General features: G+C 42.5%; 2 protein-coding genes across 2 annotated transcripts in view; one reads left to right on the forward strand and one right to left on the reverse strand.

The window, feature by feature from the left end:
* Positions 1–2,073: 2,073 nt before the first annotated feature.
* aoc1 (amine oxidase copper containing 1) lies at positions 2,074–6,636 on the reverse strand. Its single transcript, XM_063483739.1, has 5 exons — positions 6,485–6,636; positions 4,745–6,283; positions 3,954–4,242; positions 3,319–3,451; positions 2,074–2,975 (listed from the first exon to the last, which is right to left on the reverse strand). The coding sequence occupies exons 2-5, from the start codon at positions 6,279–6,281 to the stop codon at positions 2,706–2,708; spliced, it is 2,229 nt and encodes a 742-aa protein (XP_063339809.1). The 5' UTR covers positions 6,282–6,283; positions 6,485–6,636; the 3' UTR covers positions 2,074–2,705.
* A 2,785-nt stretch (positions 6,637–9,421) lies between these two features.
* sspo (SCO-spondin) overlaps positions 9,422–21,688 on the forward strand; it is a 92,208-nt gene continuing 79,941 nt past the window's right edge. Inside the window, 16 exon segments of the mRNA XM_063483254.1 lie at positions 9,422–9,474; positions 10,411–10,620; positions 10,876–10,958; positions 11,250–11,420; positions 11,562–11,785; positions 12,010–12,112; positions 14,322–14,480; positions 14,648–14,733; positions 14,868–14,993; positions 17,067–17,223; positions 17,959–18,211; positions 18,300–18,441; positions 18,541–18,676; positions 20,614–20,786; positions 21,160–21,378; positions 21,468–21,633. Coding sequence (XP_063339324.1) covers positions 9,422–9,474; positions 10,411–10,620; positions 10,876–10,958; positions 11,250–11,420; positions 11,562–11,785; positions 12,010–12,112; positions 14,322–14,480; positions 14,648–14,733; positions 14,868–14,993; positions 17,067–17,223; positions 17,959–18,211; positions 18,300–18,441; positions 18,541–18,676; positions 20,614–20,786; positions 21,160–21,378; positions 21,468–21,633 — 2,461 coding nt within the window.

Consider the following 21,688-nt stretch of genomic DNA (forward strand, 5'->3'; position numbering starts at 1 on the left):
GTGTCCTTGAAGGATCGGGTCAGAGAGACTAAACATAGTCCAGTTATCAGGGACACGAATTTGTTGTTCCGGAGCTGCATGAGTGAGGGAGATGATTGTTTGGGTTAATGCGGACACCAGGTCTAATTATTTTCCATTGCAAAGCCGTGAGCTTCTGCAAGATCTTCCCATATGGTGTTCCATAAACACAGTCTGAGTACTCACAGCTTGCCCATCGTCAATCATGTCGGCGAGCCTAGTGGGGGTTTTGGAAAGCTGTAACCGCTTTCTTTGTTCTTCGATAAGCCAGGTCAGAGGCAGCTCCAATCAGCCAAAGCTCTGTTATCATGGTTCATAACGGTAGATCTCGTTCAGTGTCCTCCATCGAGAGTGTCTCCAAGCACACGAACTGACCATCGAGTATCCGGCAGCAAATGTCTCTGCAGGACAATCGGGGCTCCCCCGAGCCCAAGTGTGTAACGTTTACATTCAAATGATAGCATCGGGGTTCGGTATCTTGCCTAAGGATACTTCGGCATGCGGACTGGAGCAGCCAGGGATCAAACCGCCAACGCTCCGATGAGTAGATGACCTGCTCTACTTCCTGGTCAACATCCTGGTCAGCTCGGAGGCAACAGAACAGGATTGTGTGATGGACTTCATCTGCGTAGATTATGTACGAACTAAGTGCTCAGTGCTAAATACCTAAATGTGATGAATACAAACCCTCCAAGATGAAAGACAAGTTACAGATTTCATCTGCTTTCCGCAGGGAATACAGAAAGGACCGAAATTAAACCGATCTAGATTTTTAGATCTGTACTTTGTGCCAAATGGGATGTAACTGTGTGATCAGTGAGTGATCGACAGGAAGGAGTGTAATGCCTGTGCGGCGCTGTCCTGACTGAATCTTTCAACACATGATATACTCACCTGTACAAGTTATCTTTTCCACTGAATGTTCTGATTATATTCTGTGACCACAACAGGTCGATAACAGAACAATTTATTCTGTGCTTGTTATTCTTCTTGGTCAAAAGGCACAGAGACTGCTGTTGTACATCTGGCTCCTTTGCAAAAGCAAATTAAAACCTCACAAAACCTCAAATTTACATAACAGCCATGAAGAACTAAGGGAATTTAATCTTCTGGAAGATCACAGGAACACACAACGTCCTGTAAACAGCCAAAGGCCTCTGATGGATGATGGCAAAGATCACAGGGCTGTGTCAACAAATGTTTTTCTGGGCAGATGAGACCAAAAAATGAGAATCATGATGTTATGAGAGAGGAAAAAAACAGGATAAACGCTACAATGTAAGAAATCAGAGATAAGATAAGAAGTTTGGGCTTTATGCCTCATCTGGGTCAGGATTTTGATCCAACCCCGACATCATGATTCTAGTGAAGCAGAACAACTATTCAACAAACCACTAGATGGCAACAGGTCAGCATCTCCGCCCACCGGCTCTTTGTTAAACGACAGTAACGAGAGTTGTTATTCTCAGCAACTGATACTTTACTTATTGTTGTAATAAAGAAACAAAATATATGTCACATTTCTTCTCATCGTTTCATTTTTTGTTGGCTTCCCTTCAAGGTATTAAAATTCAGATTGACCCTTTATTTACAGTAACGTGGTATTTCATATAGAGATTTTAGCACAGATGGGTCTTGTATAACTGTACTTTCAGTAAGAAAAAGGAACAAAGAAAGCATAAATTTTACATGAGGAATGTGTGAAATCAAATTTCATACTGTTATTGTTCAGTACTGCAGATGTTATAGCTGTCATTGCTATGGGGATAGCTGTAGGAATGCTTGTTCCTCTGTCCCCTCCTCTAATGCTGTCCACAGCTTTCACACTCGTCCCTCCTTTACCGTGTGGCCTGTTAAACATCAGCACACACACATTAAATGTTTTCTCTTTTTTTTCCTTTTCAAATGCAAAAATCCTGACGACAGTTGTCTGGATACCTTTTCCCCAAACTTAAACCACAGTTTACCTTTCAGACAAACTCATTTTGATACTTTGTTATATATCAAACATGACAATGGATACATTTTAACACCTGATTTTATTGGTTGCTCTTGAGTGTAGACAGTTTGAATCAAAATGAAATCAAACACAATATGATTTAAACAAGTTTTATGTAGCACTTTCTTAAATGCCATAACACAAGGCCAACGCATTTACATGTGCTGCTGATACTTTGTGCGCTTTATGGAAAGCCAGGTTCCCAAGGGCAACGCCGCAGCTAGGTGGTATCCCACACTGTTTGCCGGGAACGATCTGGAATCAGGCTGTTTGCTTTCTGGGGCCTTTTGTCTTTCAGCAAAAACATTCCCGACATGGGGGCAAGCAGAGCATGCTGAGGGGGCAGCAGTTTAGACCAAGCAGGGCGGATACAGGGCATCCAGCATCCTGGATACCTGCTGCTGCTAAACCTCATCCATGGCGACGCATCGGAGGATTATCAGAGCTCTCGAGGCTCAGCTTCTACACCACTGCCGTATTACATGAGTGGGTCGAGCTGGTGTTATACATACTTTAATATTTAGCTCATTCGATCTTCATTTGAAGCAGTAAAAAACAAGACTGCATGAAACACAGAATAGAATTTAAGTGCCACTTTTATAATCTGGCAACAAATTACTGTGACTACATGTACATTTATGCAATTGTTACAGTTTTCTTTAATAAAGATGATATGTGTCAACCACTTTTAGACTCCTGCATAAGTGCCGTTGTAGAAGAAAGGCTTGTCTGTCACACAGTGACCTATGACCTCGGGTGTCCATCTCTGGATCTTGGGCTTGCCGTCTTGGCCTGGCCGGACAATGACAGTGCTTCTGGATGCCACGGAAGGGTCTTCATTGAAGAAGTTGAAAGGCCTGAGAAAGAAGCCCACGGCATTTCCCGGAGTTGCGGTGTTGGGGATGTCCTCTGAGTGAGGCACATGTAGGAAACCCACTGTCACCCAGGCTACCAGGTCCTGCATGCAGAAGAGTAAACACGACCGTGGAATTTTTACTATAGTGCTCAGATTAGCTGTTTTTTTTATCTACTTAAAGGCCAAACGAAAGAAAATGTGTCATTCTTGAGTTACCGTGATGATGAATGATTCTTTTGAAAAGAGAAAAGTTAAACTAACGACGTAAACTCTTAGAAGGACACTGTCCATCAGTGTGACTCATTACATTGTTGGCTTTTTCTGTGGAATATATTTCAGGTTTATTTTCGATGAGAAAGCTCTCAGTTTAACTTCATGCTGAGGTTAGCACAGTGTGGAAATATGGGACAATAAGGTATACGTGGATCGAGGTTTGCTACTGCACCTGATTGACTATGTCCTCGTTGTTGCGGATGTAGTCCTCAAAGGACACCGCAGGTTCCCATGGGTCATTCTGGGTGTATATGCTGCTGCTGGTAGCTTCACTGTCCTTATGACGTGTCACAGCCAGAGGATATCTAGGCAGAAACATTTCACCAGGAAACATTTGTCGGTCTTTCTGACAGATGACAGGTGAAGAAAACATAGAGACAAAGTGCCGCCTTTGTGCTGTGAGCACCTACTTGTATGAACTTGTAGTAATGTCTGCAACAAAGGTACGTTTTTATATTTGCATGTTAAAGGAGTCACAGATGTGGATTTGGGAGTATCATACAGCGAGTTAGATGAATGCCAAGTATGTGAGTTCAGCACGAAGATGCACAGTGGCTACATTCAGAGCATTTCCACCAGGAGGAAATAATGAGTGTTTTTCTCATGATCAACATAAAGACCAAGTGGGAAAGTACCACAGCTGGCCTCATTCATACACTGTGATGAATGATTTCACCTGTATCAGCACATTTGCCTGGCTCATCAATTCATTTCTAACTTCTTTATGGTTTTTTCAAGTTGTTTTTATGCATAAAAATGGCTGCCATGAATAACTGATTATACCTAGTCAAGGAAACAACATTTTACCTGGACCAGCTGATGCCATTCTCCTCTCTCCAGCCTCTCGGGAGGACACTGTGTGCATGTGAGTTAAACTGAATCCGGTAGCCCTTCTGGTGGCCCCATTTATTCTTCTTATTGGGGTTGTAGAAGTGCACGTAGCGGGGAAACTTTTTGCCAAAGCGGAAGGCGGCCGAGCGCTCGGTCCTGTGTTCTGTCCTGTGGAGCTTGGACTGGACGATGAAATGCTTTGGGCTCCACGGATTTGTGAAGTTCACAAATTTGAGATCCAGGGTCTCAAAGCTGTTTTCTCGACCTGTGGTGGAGAGAGAGGAAAGAGCTGTCAGGAGAGTCTGGTCTGGTGATGCCTCTACAAAAATATTGATTTTGCATGAGAAATCTCTAGTTGTAACAGAGTTGTCTACATCAATACAAGATGTTGTTAGTTATTCCCTTAAAGGTGTCGCGTAGCCAAGATCAAATGATAGTGCACACAGTTGTTTCCTTTTCAGCTGGGTAACGTCCACAAAGCCTATTTATCTGGCACGGCATCTGTAAAGGGCTTAGTCATAGCTCAGAGAGAGGTGCCTTTTTGCCATTATCAGTGAACTGAGGCCACATTGTGCTGTGTGTGTTAGAATAATGAAGCCAAACAACTTCACAAAGTGACTTGTTCTCTTAATTCTCAGCATTTATTTTCATTTCTGTATTTGAACAGTTTCTATGGGGGTTTGCAAGCAAAAAGAGAATGTGTTTATTCTTAAATTAGTTGCAGGATAGACAGAAAAAAAATCACGTGACTTCACCATAATACTCACCATCAATATCCAGGTCCACTTTATAATGGATGAGGTGTGTGTGCAGGTTACCCAGCACGTAGTTGTACACCTTTGAACCATAGTGAAGGCCGTTAGGTGTAAAGAAAGTGGCGTGGATGTATCCAGTAGCACTGACCTTCACTTCCACCACCCCATTCGGGTAGAAGAGGAAGTCCCAGATATAATCATAGTTGTAAACTGTTGAGGTTGTCCGCAGCACGAGCACAGTGTTTTCCAGCCCTCCAAAGAAATTATAGCCCCCCTCAAAGTCGGAATTAAAATGCCTCCTCAGAGGCATAGCCATTGTCATCTCAAAAATACAGAGAGCGTTCTTATGGCGCACAGGTTTGTCTGTATCAAAGTGGTGGTAAAGGTCAATAAAAGTGGCAATTTCTGGGCAGTCAATTCCTGGTGCCAGCTCAAAAGTCGAGGTGCCCATTGCCCAACCTGCATCGATGTACTTTGTTTGCATGGCTGCAGGAGTATCACCAGCATAGAAGGCTATAGCTTCTTGGAGGCTGATCTCATAGGCGATTCTTTCTCCGTTGAAACGGAGATCAAAGACTTGCAGCCCAGCAGATGCGCGGACTCGATATGCAAAAGACCATCCTGCATATTCAACAAAGTTGCGATCAATGTGATAGCGATGCCCCTGAGGCTCAACGAGCTTTGGCCCATGGATATTCGTGGGAGTGTTGATCTGACCGCGAGGTATGTAGGTAGAGTAAAAGTCGTCATCGCTGTGATCAGGTAGTTTCAGCTTTTCCACTTCCCCTGATTCATACTTTTCTACCAGTTCCTCGACGCTGTCAAAATACACGCTGTTGTACCAAACCTTTTCAACAGTCCACTTTTCCGGATCCAGGTCCTGGTGGTTGACGAGTACCTCAAATCCAATTGGGTGGATGAAATAACCTTCCACAAACTTCTGTAACATGATCCAGGTTCTCCTCTCCCCTGGATCCAGCCCTCGAGGGGCTATGTCTGAGAACGTCAGGCAACGGTTAGAGCAGTTAGTATAAGAAAACCCTCCTGTGGTCTCAAACAGGAGTTTGTGAGCTTTATTTGTGATCTTCTTGAGGATGTCATTGATATGGTCATATTCTACCACAGTAATAGGTCTGGACTCAAACGTTACAGGCTTTGCTCCTTTGAAAGTCTTGACTTGGTGAGATGTTGGGGACGGCAGAGGACTGACAACATACTCGGTAATGTTGGGCTGGGCCTGGTTTCCAAACTGGATAATGACCCGAGCTTGGCGTGGGGGTTTGGCGTGTCCACGGTCCAGAGCTCTTAGGGCCTCATGCTTCTTGGGTAAATGGAGTTCCATCAGTAGGATACTGTTCTTATTCAGAGCCCTGCTACAAGCGTTAGTAAGCCCCATCTCTGGAATACCGTGCAGGTAGGCCCGCACAGCTTTCATCTCGTGCACCGTGAGGTCAGCAAACATGGGCGCACCATGATGAGCCCATTCTCTGGATCTGGAAGCAATGCAACCAGCCAAGCACACAAGCTGCAGCAGGCAGAGAGACTTCATGGCTGTAAGGGCAAAATGGTGAGGCTCCATTAGAGATTTTACAGGTCTTACAGCAAATCATGTATGCAGTAGCAGCTTCATTTCTCCTTATCCACACTCTAAGAACTTTTCTTTTATAGCTCTTGTGTATATTTGCAATGAGCAGAAAGACAAAGCAGAGTACCATACTCCCCAACAGAATGCAAAAGAAAAGCCTTTCTCACCTTGATTCCTCTTCTTCTCTTCACAGCTGGATAAGGCAGTTCTCCCTCATTCACGCAAACTGTATCAGCCCCAGTTGCAACACACTGAGTGCTGTCCCTCCCTCCGTTCGCCCTGCCTAGTTTATGCTGCACACAAAACAGAAACAGCAGCATTGAGTGCTCTTTCAAAGGGCACTGACAAATCAGTGCTTATTTAAATATCAAAATTCCCATTAAGTCACTCGTGCTTGTGCTTGCATAATGGAGTTTATGTAACAGTGCGACAAGTGATGCGTGGAGTAGATTCTTGCTTCCTTGGAAACCATTTGCAGCCTCATATCAGGGAAAAAGAAATAAATCAGTGACAGTACCTGTAGTCCTGCTCCTGATGCTCCGTAAGGCGAGGCTGTACAGTCCGTCCCTCTGTTTCAGCAAATGATCGAGTCAGTGCACCGTTACTAATCTTTAACCTCTGATTTTGCAGTGAAAGAGGCTGATTGGCTGACAGCGGGTTGTAAATGTGATGTCTTTAAATAATTGATCCTTCAAAGGCAAGGCAAGCACCTTGCAATAACAAGGCAATTCATGGTGCTTTGGACGAGGACAAGAGACATAAGAGACACACAAAAGGCACGTAAAGAAAAACTGAAGGTGAAGAGACTGAAAAGACACAATACAGAGTGAGGGTCTTTAACTTCACGAGCATTCTTGTGGCAGAGTTCTGAATTAACTGCAGCTGGATGCTAATCTTTTGCAAGAGGCCTGTAAACATGTTCTCACTTGATATGAAGGAATTTGAAGGGTTTGTGAAATCCTGCTTAGAGCCACTTCATCACCATTAAATAAATAGTTAGTATGACAGGGATACAAAACATATTCCAAAGTTGTCAGAAGATCAAAACTTTCTTATGATGAAACTGAATTTAACAGTGCCTTCATATCCAATATTTCACTCCCTATACTGATCGCCTTTGCTCGTTTCTTTTTTTATAACAAATTCTTCACTTATCTGGCAGCTAAGTGACATCAGTGCAGGGAGGACAGCCTTGAAAATTGGAAAATCCCAAATTTGCCATGGGATTACTGTACATTGTTGTTGCATCGCACAGGGGCAAACGTGTACACTATGTGGTGTCGTTTGCCCCGCCCTCGCCTCTTTCGTTATAACATTGCAGACAATGGTTGTGACTGATGTTTCACAACTTGCAATTCATTTATTGAGAGAAGGTGGACTTTGTCCTTTAACTTTCTCTCAAGTGACCGACACTCGAGCTAGAGTGAAAGGTAAAAAAGTTGAATCGCCCTTTGCTAAAATGAAAAATATCTTATCAACCGTCTCCTTTGCAGCAGCATGTTTTATGTTATTTGGAATTTCTCACACTTGTACAAATATATCTACACACTGAACGTTGTCCAACAGTTTAGTCATTCTTATCTTATCACATTTGACTAAAATGCTTGGAAAAAAAAACTAAAGACAAATGACATTAAGCTAGTTTTCCAACAAAATGAGGGATCAGCTCTTTAGATAGTTGAATATTAGCTCTTCTTTTATATAAGTACGTTTTCCATACAGACATATACATTTACTGGGAACATAACGCTGAACGCATGATCGATTTTTGAACTCTAACTGAACAGTGAGCAGTGGCTTTGTTGTTGTCATCAGTATCATTGTGCATGTTTTGCAGCAGGACCTGAGCTGTAGGTCGGTAGTTACAGTCATGAGAAATCACATCTGTTGTTTTTTGGGGGGTTTTGCTACATTTGAACAACACCTGATCATCTCTGAAGAAAACAAAGTCGATACACTGGAAGAACACAACAGGAAAACATAGCTTTTATAATAATTTACTCAGCTGTAATTCTAATCAATTCAATAGCTTTTTATAAAGAAAGTAAGTGCACCATTTGTCCTAAAATTATCTATATCTGCCTTTTTTCATCCTGAAGTCTATCCCAGATGGTTTCAGTACGGTGGAATAAAATAGTTTAAGTATAGGTTGAACTATTTGACCCCCCCCCCCCCGGGTCTCTCTCAGCTTTTCCCGGAGATGATGATGATGATAACATGTATGAGCCCACTTTTTCCCATCAAAGCACACTGTATTTCCAGTGTAAAGATGTCCATTGGACACACTGTTTTATGTATGCCAGTAGCTTATCTTCACTTTCCTCGGAACCCAGCTGTGGTGACAGCTGTGTTTGAGCCTCTTGGCTTAGGGTCAAAAGGTTAGCCCGGGATTGCAGTAATTCTAAAAACGTTCGGTTCCCATGTCTGTTGACATGCTTCATTGAATAAATTCCCCCAATCATCCTTCCAGAAACGCCTCTCTTTACAAGATTAGGCTCTGACAAACATCTCTTTATTCTATGTCCGAAGCTTCACCACCCCTGCAATCAGATCACCTCCAGTGTCCTCGATGGTTGACTGGGCGAGGTGAGAGGATGTTTCCTTCACGGGTCCGGTGACCAATGCCTCTCATCCCAGCTGTGACCTTGTCCTTTATATCCAATGGCAGCAGGCGCAAATGCTACTGTACATCCATTTAGTCACCCCCCACATTTAAAACACTACATCTGAGGCGTTACTACCTCCATAAGCAAAGTATCACTCCTGTGAGGACTGTATGTTTTGGAAAGAGCAAAAAAGAAAATAAGCGGCACAGAAAGAGAGAAAGAAAATCAAAGAACAAGGAGTCCAATTAAAAAAGGATTGTGGAGGTAAGCGCACTGTATGTAAACTGTTGGATGACAGGATAATAGACCTGTTTTATAGTGAATCTTCTGATTGGTCAACAACCTCCATGAGGGTCAATATTTGCCTTTGTTTGAGCTTCCAATAAAGTTTTTTGTGCAGATTTAAAATCAAAATTTCACATCTGGAATTAAACTATACCAATGTGAAAAAGACCCATCTTTTTACAGGAATTTAAAACAAACACAAAGGAGCGAATTATGGAGAAACTACTGCTGAGTCTACTTGGTCTGCAGACAGTAATGGGGATGGGGTGAGTATGGTCAACCCAGCGTTAAGCATATTTTGCAGTGTAGAGACGAATTATGAGCAGGATTCATCTGTATGAACATCTGTTACAATGTAATTCAAAACACTGATGATGTTAAAAATAAGTAACAATAATGAAAATATGAATACTTCTATTACTACTACTGTTATTATCATTAATATACATTTACTTAGTTGACTAACTCAAAAATATGGTTTTCATATTGTAGTTTTATGTTTTAATTTCCCACAGAATAAATATTTTTGATGTACAAAAATTATTATTATTTATATTTCTCTGGCTTTTACCGAATAATCTTCCAGTACAGACTTATTATTTCACTGTATAATTTAAAAGTTTATTGTACAAAGAGAAATTAAAAAAGGCAGAGAAGTTAAATCATCTCCGATGTGCTCAAAACTTTCAGCTTCTTACTAAAAGTTTTTCATTCGATGAGTTTGTTGAACTTTTCAGTACAGTAAAGAGTTTGGAGGGCACAGACGCCTTTTTCATAGCAGTATACATTTTAAAATAGGCGTTGATGTGCTGAAATATGTGCATGTAGATCGTAATGTTTTATTAAGCGACATACTAAGCTGAATAATTTCACAAACTATAAGATGTTACATTCAAAATTAAGTCTGAAGATTTCATGTTGGCGTAACTTTTTTTTTACTCTTTACATTTAGTGAGTTCAAAGAGTAATTTCTAATATTCTCAAAACAGAAAATTCAGTACTATTTTATAATAATGTTACAGTATTAAGCATTAGTAAGATACCTAACTCATCAGTTATACAGCAGTACTTCTCCTTGTGTCATTTATGAAAGTGTTATGCTTCTGTATGTATATGTTTCTCCATCTGTTACTGTTACATTGATACACTGTTACAATGACCTGGTGCATGTGAAGAGTTAAGTTAAATATATCATGTCCCAGACACTGGTGTGAACACAGGACACAAGAAAGGGTGGAACAAGTCCTGTCCCCACGCCTGCAGCTAGAGGTGAGGTGTTCAGAGGTGTATCAGTACAACACCCAAGGATGGAGGCTGGATGTGGACAGGATGCGAGTCAAACACGGGGGCGATGATGGTATAGCTCTGTACTACAAACAGCAGGGCTCCGAGGCATCCTGTTTCATGTACAAGTAAGTGATTCGTTTGGTAACTGTCAGTTTGTTCAGATCAGGGATTTTATGGGCACCGTTTAGGTATCCTCATGTGAAGCGAAGGTTGATGCCTTTGGTTGTGCTTTTAAAATACAAGTAAATTAAATCCATTTAATTTAGTCAAACATAGATCACAAGCAAATGCGACAGAAATCACCTTAGATGACAGCAGCTAGTGTGACAGCTAAAAGAATGCACAAATGACCAGTTTCCTGATGTTTCTGTTCACCTCAGACCGCCAGAGATCCAGAGCCAGATGCTGAACAAGACAGTGAGAGCATGTTGTGAGGGCTGGGGTGGCCCACGCTGCTCTGAGGGTGAGGACGAGAAACCAAAAAGCTATTTTCATTGAATTTTGTACATTTTATAAAACTTATTTTGACATTTTCAGTTGCAAGTTAGTTTCTTTGTCTTAAAAAATAGTGCTGTCATGTTTCCTCAGGTTAAAACTGGTACATATCATTCTTAAAGGATTACAAAATCACTGCTTCATATAAATTTGAATTTGAAATTCACTAAACAAGTGACTACACCATGATTTTCCACTGCACTTACATTTTCTTTCTATGTCCTTGTTCTATAATTGTCAAACCCATCCTGACTCCTAGCTGTGGGTGTGCGAGGTCAGTGCTACTCTACGTGGAACTGTGTGGAATTCCCTGGAGTTCATAATTCCTCACTTATGCCCATGGAGCAGTGTTGCAGCACTCTGTGGGGACTGAGCTGGAGGAATGCTTCAGACCAGACCTGTTTGTCTTGCACTTACACTTTGCTTCCAGGTTAGAAACCATGCACATACATGTATCTGATCTAAGTTCAGTGCATTTTATTTATTTATTCCTCAAAATCCTTCTACCTTACATTTTGTCAGTAATGTTGCAGCTGCCGGTGATTCCAGATATTCTTTTTCTTCTCTTCAGATTCCCAAACCTCTCCTCTGATGCGCTTTGGTCTGCCGGGTAGTGCCAGGGTTCCTCAGAGCTCAGCCACCTGCATGTCCTGGGGTGGAGTCCACTACCGTACCTTTGACAGGAAGCACTTCCACTTCCAGGGCAGCTGTACTTACCTGCTGGCCTCATCTACTGATGGCACCTGGGCTGTCTACATCAGTACAGTTTGTGATGGGAGAGAAGACTGCAGTAAGGTATTATGTTCCACACTCAGCAAGCCCAAACTTCTGAGATGGTTTGGATCAAACAGAAGCAACTTCACTGCCACACAATTCAATCCAATGCTCAGAAAGGCACCAACATGGGAGCAGCCATTAGAGGAAATTTGGGGGTTCCACACAGTGATTAAATGTGAACCTTTCCAACCTCTTCTGTGCATTCATGTTCTTCATATCTATCTGTGGCTCTTTGCTTTCAGGCACTAAGGATGATGCTGGGTCTTGACTTGGTTGCAGTACATCACAGGAATTTAACCCTGAACAATCTGCACGTTCCAAACGGACAGCCACTTTTTCAAAATGGTAAAAATATTCTCAGATATGACTCTGAGCTCTTTCCTTTCCTGTCTGATATTATTAACATAAGATAATATGACACTTGGCTAAAAAAAAGACAAAAATGCCCTTTACACCTTTAAAAATATTCACACCCCTCACTTAGTGGTCGCGATTAGCAGCAATTACAACTTGATAGTATTTGTGAGCATGGTCCCACAAGCGTTCGGAGGTTTCCACAGTTTTTCTTGGTAAAATTGTTCAAACTCAACTAGATTTAGTGCAGAACATTGGTGCACAGCCGTTTTCGGGGCTGTTTCAGAGAATCTGTTGGGTTGAGTTGGGCTCTGGTTTGGCCCAAAACCATAGCTGGGTTACACACAGGGTAGCTTTCTAGTTTTCTCTATAAGGATTTCTCCCCAGAAGTCTCCTCGTGCCTGTGGCAGAAAGACAAACAACAGCATGATGCAGCAGCCATTGTGTTTGACTGTGGGAATTGTATTAGTGAGGTTCTGCTTAATCCTTGGTTTTCTACACACACAAGGTCAAATAGTTCAACCTATACTTAATCAGACAGAATACCATTGCTTCTCTTTGTCTAAATGTTGTTAGGGTACCTTTTGGCAAACTCTCAAAGTGTAGGCATAGCTCTACTCATTGAGAGTGTTTGATCCACAGACTGGCTCTCAATAAATAACAGATACTCCTGATCTCAGCTCATTAATGACACTTGAACCCAGGGGTAGGCAACTCCAGGCCTCGAGGGCCGGTGTCCTGCAGGTTTTAGATGTGTCCTTGATCCAACACAGCTGATTTAAATGGCTAAATGACCTCCTCAACATGTCTTGCAGTTCTCCAGAGGCCTGGTAATGAACTAATCATTTGATTCAGGTGTGGAGACCCAAGGTGAGATCTAAAAACTGCAGGACACTGGCACTCGAGGCCTGCTCTAACCTCTCCACCACCATGGGCCAGAACAAAGAGCTGTCAAAGCAGGGACTATAGAGATCTATGGACTATAGATCTATACAAGACTGGACTGAGCTACAAGACCATCACCGAGAAGCTTGATGACAACTGTTGGTACAATTATGTGGAATTCTAAGAAATATAAAATGATCATTAATTGAAAGTTTGGAGTGTCATGCAAGATCTCGCCTCATTGGGTGAGGATGATGATGAGAAAAGTGATGCACGGAAGAAGCTTGTTAATGATCTGAAGGCAGTTGGGACACTAGGCTGGAACGGACTGAAGTCTTGCAGCACCTGCAAGGTCCCCCCTGCTCAGGACGGCACATGTAGAAGCCCATCTTAAGTTTGACAGTGAAGATGTAAAAACTCAGAGAAGACTTGGGAGTAAGTGCTGTAGTCACATAAAACCAAAACTGAGCTTGTCATGTTTGGAGTAAAAGAAATGCATATAATGACCCAAAGAACACCATCCCCACAGTGAAGCAAGGAGGTGGCAACATTACACTTTGGGGATGTTTTTCTGCTAAGGGTACAGGAAGACTTCAGCACACTGAGGGGTTCACTGACAGGAGAATCTTCCATAAAATCGTGAATGAAACCTCCTTCTCTGAGATCTTCCAGCACGACAATGACACAAAACATACCACCAAGGAACAACAAACGAATGGCTAAAGAAGCAGCCGATTAAGGTCATGGAGGGGTCCCGCCAGTCTCCAGACTTCAGTCCTACAAAGCTTTGAGTTACTAAGCAACAGCCAAGAAATCTAAAGGATTTAGAGAGTTGCTGTAAAGAGGAGGGGCAAAAATCCCCCCCCTGAGGTGTGAGGTGACCAACTACAAGAAATGTAGCAGGGTTACTCCACCAAGTACTAAGTTATGTTTTGCTTGGGGATCAAAAACTTATTTGATGCAATAACATGTTTTATGAGGTTTTTTCTGTCTATTCTATTTCTTTTCATTAAAATCAAAGTATTATAAAAATGAGAGAGTCTTTTTAAGAGAGCAAACTTATTAATTTAGCAAATAATTATTTCCCCACTGTAGTTACCTTTTAGACCAAAGCCATTCGTCTCTAATTGCTGTGACCGACTGCTCGTTCCAGGCTTCTCCTATTTGAGAACAACATAGGCTACTCAGCTTTGGCCACTTTCAGTGCTGCAGAAATGTCCTTTCATTTCCATCCTTAGACAAAATGACATTAAAAGCCCCACATTTGTGCACTAGCTTGTATCTAAAATTGTTACTTTGTATTAATTGCTTGCAGGAGTAAGTGTGCATTGGCTGGGAGACTTTGTGTTTGTGGAGAGTGGCCTGGGGGTCAGAGTAAAGTTTGATTTGGTGAACACAGTATACCTGACAGTGACCGCTGAGCACATGGCAGCCACCAGGGGATTATGTGGAATCTACAACAACAACGCGGACGGTGAGAGAAGTACAGTACAGACACAATCAAAGAAGGGTTTCCTTTTTTTCTACATATCTAAGTCGTTCTTTCTCGATGTAACTTTGTTTGCTATGTGTGCTTTCAAATTTTAACCGTCACACGCAGTTGCTTTACATTATTAACCTTTATGTGTTTGTCCACGGTAGATGATTTCACCACAATGGGTGGATCCGTGTCCCAGTATGCTGCCAGCTTTGGCAACTCATGGAAAGTTCCGGACCAACACAGCGAAGTACTGCAGTGAATTCATTTTACTTTAACTGCAACATTTTTTTTTGTCATTATTACTTTGCTTTATGAGACAGTCCATATTGGCAGTCTTTTCTGAAATGCAACCCTGATTATTGAGACCCATGCTTCCCTCAGGGCTGCAGTGATGCAGCTGAGCTCGGTCGCAGCTGTGACGTGACAGGAGACACTGCGCTGCGTCAGGAGGCAGAGTCAGTGTGCCGCCGCCTCTTGGAAAACCCCTTCACTCATTGCCATCCTCAGGTCAGAGACCTCTGATGCTTTTCAGTCACATAGCATATCCTTTTCTTTTCACAGGATTTTTAGCTTCTAGGTGCTGCAGTGTGATCTTCAGTTGTTGTTAGAGGTCAGAGGTTTGCATAAAACCATCATGGCATGAATTTGGGGCTTTTAATGTTTTTTTTGATGTGGACTTTTTCCAGGGTGAGATGACTGCACATCCCACATCTTTAATGACCTTATGAAGCAAATATTGGATGCAACAGTTTAAATTTATTTTGTATTTTCTGAAAATCAAGGGTGAAAATTATACATGCAAGTCTGAATTGACTGAAGTCTTTTAATAAGCGTGCTGAAGGTTTTGAACTTGACAAGATCAGAGCTTATTAACTTCTCATTATTGATCATGTTTAACTACAACTGGTAGTTTCTCTTTGGATAGATATTTGGTTAGGATGGTCAAGAATGTCACAGGAGCCAGTGAGGACCAAGCCTGCCATGAACTGGAAACACATATGTTACTGTCACAGACTGAGAGGATGGCAAGTCTCAACTCTAGATTCAAAACCTTCAAGCTTGACTAAAACGATGCAGCTTTCTATTTGCACAGCCGGTTGGCTTCTGGAGAAGACCTTTATGGTCAGACGAGACAAAGATAGATCCTTTTGTGTCTGTTACGAGAGGTACGCTCGGAGGAATAAAAGTGAAGCTTTCAAATCTAAGAACACTGTATTAACTGCCAGGCATGGTGGAGGTAGCACCATGCTCTGCGGCTGTTTGGCTGTCACAAAGTGGATGGAACAATTACGAAGGTGGACCATCTCACAGCATCACCTCAAATCATCAGATGGTTGAAATATGGACGCAACTGGGACGAACAGGACAATGGTCCTAATTGTCCTGTTCGTCCCAGGACAATTGTTACACCTGGTAAAGCAGCAACACTGATCATTTTTATTAAAGATGAAAGAATTTAGACAGTTTATAACTCTCAGTGATGCCGCAGTGATCGTTTGACATTGAGACGGAGTTTAGGACCCAGATTACTCCGTGAGGCTCCTGACCACAGTAGCTGTGATGCTCCGATGATCCATCAAGCGGTGCGGCTTCATAGCTTACCAAAGTCATGCTGAAACATTTTTTGACAGATTTTTGAGCGCCGTGTAGCACATAAAATTGATTTGAGGTCAGTGAGCACAACCAGAATTCATACAAAAGGTGAGCCGGATTATAAGGCGCACTGTCGATTTTTGAGAAAATTAAAGGATTTTAAGTGCACCTTATAGTGCGGAAACTACGGTATGTGCCTGGAAACCAACCAATTTAAATGAATTTTACTAGTTCTGCCAAGAAGAATGGTCCATTATCCAGCTAAATATGACAGAGGCTTGTTGATGGCTGGTTAAGGTGCAAAGTGCTGAGGAGCATTTAATCAACTATTAGCAGGGGTGTATATTTGAGCCTGTCGAAGTACAATAGCTCATGTGTGTGTTAGAGAAAATCTAAATGAATTTAAACTTATGCTTCCGATATTTGTCTCATAAAGTCATTAAAGATGCATCAGAACAGTTTAAAGTAACCATTAAAAACTCAGAGTTGTCATGACATTCACCTCCTTGATGAGTTTATGTCAACTTTTGACCACAATTGTAAATGTTGTGTAAATGTACATTTCTCCGAACACCAGGCTGTAAAAAGCTACTCGAGGTAAATAACTGACCAAGTTCACTGTTACAGTTCCAAGAAAGGGAAGGGCTGTACTCACAGACACCTTGGAACTGTATTAAAGACCAATGACTTGTTATACATACAGTGTGATTAACTTGTGGTAAATAAGACATGAATTGTATATTTCCCCCGGTCTTTACTTAAAGCCAAAAGTGCATTTATTATAATTATAATATCTTTAAAAGATACTGACAATCACATTTAACAAGATGTTAACAATCCTGACTTTTATGACTTCAAACATTAAATTCAAATAGATTGATAGCACAGTTTACAATAAGTAAACAGCATAATGCCACAATAATAGCACAACCATATCAAACACACGTGGTTTCCTGTAAGATCACTTTGTGTTTCTGTGTCTTTCAGCTGGACCCAGCAGCCTACATAGACACCTGTCTTTACCTGTTTTGCAGCCTGCCAGCCAAAGAGAGGGAAGGGGCAGTGTGTGACACCCTGGCTAGCTACGCCCGAGAGTGTGCCCAACAACACATCATCTTAATGTGGAGGACACCCACCCTGTGTGGTAAGGAAATGTCTCACGTCTCCTCTATCCTCCCCTGCCTTCTGCTCTCAGAGTGATCTTGCATTACATCTGATAAATACGACAACTGGGTGTTCAGTCAGTGGATCAAGTCAATAAAATTGCTTACACAGCATTTAGCTAAAGTTTGCTAACATCATAGATGTAGCCAACATGATGTCACTCATTGGTTTGACTCACATTTTGAAGCCTCTGTTTCAGCATTCTTGGTTGTAAGGAGCCTCTTGTCTCTATATTGCAGTTAGAGGGCAGCATGGTAATGTAGTGTCATGGTATATAATTTGTGTCCAGGCTTACTGACTATTCAGCTAACGCTATCTGCTTGGTTAGCGAGAAGCATCCATAAAATGCTATGGATGCATTGCTTTGACACAGAAACCTGGATTTACGGTCTGTAGGTTCTAACTTTATTTTGAACTCAGTAACAGTATCTATACGTAGGACTCTCTCTGAGTTTCAAAGCAGTGCTGACTCACAGCACATTATAAACTGTAAGCAACCATATCTTCTCTCACAACAACCGGTCGCAGCAGATGGCCCCGCCCCTCCCTGAGCCTGGGTCTGGTGCAGGTTTCTTCCTGTTAAAAGGGAGTTTTTCCTTCCCACTGTCACTGCTGCATAAATAAAATTGAATTGAGTTGAATATCTCTGGCTAGGTTACGGTTAGGGAACCTCTCTTCTTTAATGCTGCTTTCTCTCTTTTATCTATCCTTTCAGGCCGTGTCTGTCCCAGAGGTCAGGTGTTTTCAGACTGCATATCCTCCTGTCCTCCCAGTTGTACTTCTCCACAGCCCCCCGGGCATGCTGCAGCCATGGGCCAGTGCAGGGACGAGTGTGTTGGAGGATGCGAGTGCCCTCCAGGCCTCTATTTTCACCAGGGAAGGTGTCTGAAAAGAGATGATTGTCCTTGCTTTCATCGCAGACGCACATACCAGTCAGGGGACAAAATACAACAGAGATGCAACACCTGGTGAGGAGGGAGTCTTTTCCTGTCAACTCTTCATCGTTTACCCATTTTGCCCATTTGCGTTCAACTTTTTTTGCCTTTACCTTGACAGTGTGTGTAGCTCGGGTCAGTGGGAGTGTACTGGGGAGAAGTGTGCAGCCGAGTGCGCCCTGATGGGCGGTTTACAGGTGACCACTTTTGACAAAAAGAGGTACTCACTGCAAGGAAGCGACTGCTCCTTCATTGCTGTGGAGGTGAGCCATGTGTAGAGAAATGCAATCAAACACATTTGCTTACACTATGAGGCAGATCTGTGCATTGTTACTTTGTTCTTATTCTCTGTGTGTTTTCAGGACTTTGTTGACAGGAAGGTAGTTGTGAGTGTGCGCTGTGGAGAATGTACGGCAGGGGGAGGGGAAGGAGGAGGGGGGTGTCTAAAGGAGATGTCAGTGACAGCTCTCCGGACCACAGTCACCATCACAGACACCGGTATAGTATGAAGGTTTGCTTGATAGATCACAGGAAATCAAATCTAGATGTTTCTAGTAGTTTGCTTCTCTTACTGTTCTCTTTAGGCTCACAACACAGCTTTACCCAGCAATTCATGCTGCTTTAGACCATCGACTGTATACAAAAACATGGATGTGACCATCAACAGGTTAAACCTTTGCATTTGAGCTCCCTGTGATCAAGCAGGTCCTCAATTTTAGCAACTAGGTTGTTCGTTTCTTAGACCCAAAAGCAACCACGTTGGGCTAAGATGGTGAAATGATTTCAGCCTTTAGCAAGCCCGGCTGGCAACTGCAATTTGGTCCTCATTAAAATACAAATAGAAAACTAGAATTTTACTAACAAGACACAGTAGCACATGTCATTTGTCAGGCAGCTGTTTAAAATACACTACAAATTATTATTTTTAATGGAATTAAAATAATTTATTATATTTAATTTTACTGTTATTTTCTACTGTAGGGTAAAAGCACCTTGAGGCAGCTGTTGTTGTGATTTGGTTCTATATAAAAAAATGAATTTAACTGAATTGAATTAAATTTTTAATAAGCACCAAAATCACAAACAAGCTTGTGTCCAGTTTGACAACTTTAACTATATATCCTAGCATCGATGTCTAGGGATGGGTATCGTTTAGGTTTTATCCGATACCGGTGCCAAAACGGTACTTTTGAAACGGTACCGGTGCTTAAACGGTGCTCAAACCGGTGCTTAAAGAATGGAAAACACAAACTTTGTCAAAAAACCTCTCATGTTTAGCTGTTTTTTGTAAAAAGATAACAATGTTAGTCTTCTCTGCAGCTATGGGGCATATATGGTGTCACTCTTGGCTGGAAGCAGTGCTTAAACAATGGAAAAAACACAAACTTTGTCCAAAAACCTCTCATGTTTAGTTGTTTTCCACTTTTTCTTTGGTCATTTTAGCCTTTTTGGCCAGGGTGAAGGGAGTATCTGCCATCAAACAAGAAGACAGCCACATATAACTACGACGGTGTTTGCTAGTTCACCTTACGTGCATTAATGTAATAACGTGGTTAGCCTACTCAACGTAAATTACACACGAACAACATTAAGCTACTCACGCAGAGAAGAACGGCTGCTGCTGCCATCATCATCCGTCATCATTTCTGCTACACTGGCAGGGCTAGGGGCCAGGACTCTACTCTTCGGGTTCTTGGGGGATGTTGCTAACTCCAGGTCCGATAACAGGCACCACACCCGCAGTAGATGTGCTCGGTGTGAGGTCTCGCAGCAAGCTATCAAATACGGCGCATTTCTCGGCTTTTAAAAAAAAGCTATGCGTCGCCAGGTGTTTCATCAGATTCGAGGTGTTACCTCCTTTGCACAGTATCACCTTAAAGCACTTGTTGCAGGCTGCTGAGTTTGCATCTTTTGCTGTGAAGTACAGCCAGACTTTTGACCGCTTTGCCTTGGGCATTTTTAATCTGTAGCTCTGCTCTAAAAGAACGTACATACCTGGGCCCGCCTACTATCCTTGGAAAGGTAAAATGATTGGCTAGAATCCAAAGTGTATGACATCTCAGGAAAAAAAAAAGCACCGAAATGTGCGCTGCTTTTCGGTCTGGTTACTACCGTTTATGTCAGAACCGGTGCCATTATCAATAAGTCAGTTATTTACAAAAAATAATAACATAGTTTTATGTAGTTGTTGCAAACGTATTCACCTGGGGCAAAGGTGCGAGATTGTGGCTATTTGAGGAACTGCAGTTTTTGGTACTTTTGCAAGGACTTCTTTTTACATCCTTGCAGGCTGCAGCTTGCGTCATAGTGCAGCATTTTTGTGCAATCAAAGCACAAACAGGTTTTTATAGTAGACACTGTAGAGCATCTTGGACTTTTAGATCGAATGTGCTGATTGCATTCTGATTGGTTACAGCTGATATTGTTACCTTCAGGTACAGTGACACTGAATGGCCAGAGGGAAGCGGTGCCCTTGGTAACAGGGGATCTAGCTGTGCTTAGGGCTTCCTCCTCATTTCTGCTCATCTGGACGTTTGGAGCCCAGATTCTGTGGTACCTAGATGGACCACTGGCCTTCATCACCTTGCAGCCTGGCTTTGGAAACAAGGTGATCTTCAAACTACTCCTAGTGCTTTCATTATACTGTCCAATTGTAACATGATTCAGAGGTCCAGTTTAGTGACTCAAGTTAGCTTCTGCAGATTAGCAAATTAGCTGTACAGAGCCAGATGTCACCCTCAAGTTATAACATCATTTAAGTGGGTGTTATATCGAAATGCCCCAACTGTAAGGTTGTCACAGAGCCAACCTGTGATCTGCAAAGAAATAAGACACGTTCTATTATGTGGAAGCTCAAAAAGCAGAGCCCTAGGGCCAGGTGGTAGGCACTAAACTCTAAAATTACCATAAAACACAATGTTCAAGCAATTCCATAACATGGGATCAATCCTTCTATGTTGGATATGGGTATATATGACAAGGTGCGCGGCCTGTGTGGAACACTGACCTGGAACCAGCGTGATGACTTTACCACCCCAGAAGGAGACGTGGAGAACAGCGTGACATCCTTTGCGGCGAAATTCACAACAGAGCTCTGCGCCCTGCCTGGAGGAGCTACACCAGAGGCCTGCTCCACGTACACCCAGAGACGACAGTATGCAGAGACCGTGTGCGCTGTCATCCACAGCACCATCTTTCAGGTCGGTGCGATGGGTACTTCTGGTCATCTCTCATGAGTTTGTCGCCTTCGTTTTTATTCACACCTCCACCTCCATCTCTGATTCTACAGTTGTGTCACGATGTGGTGGAGAGGGAGCCATATTTCCGTCTCTGTCTGTCAGAGGTTTGCAGCTGTGTGCCGCAGGGAGCCTGTCACTGCACCGTCCTCGCTGCCTATGCCCGACACTGTGCTCAGGAAGGCATTATGGTCCAGTGGCGCAACCACACCTTCTGCAGTAAGCTGGAGGACCGTTGTTTGTGTTGTTTTGAGGCTTAAGGGAAAAGTTATTG

This window comes from Pelmatolapia mariae, linkage group LG9 (genome assembly GCF_036321145.2).
Source record: "Pelmatolapia mariae isolate MD_Pm_ZW linkage group LG9, Pm_UMD_F_2, whole genome shotgun sequence".
NCBI classification, from domain to species: Eukaryota; Metazoa; Chordata; class Actinopteri; order Cichliformes; family Cichlidae; genus Pelmatolapia; species Pelmatolapia mariae.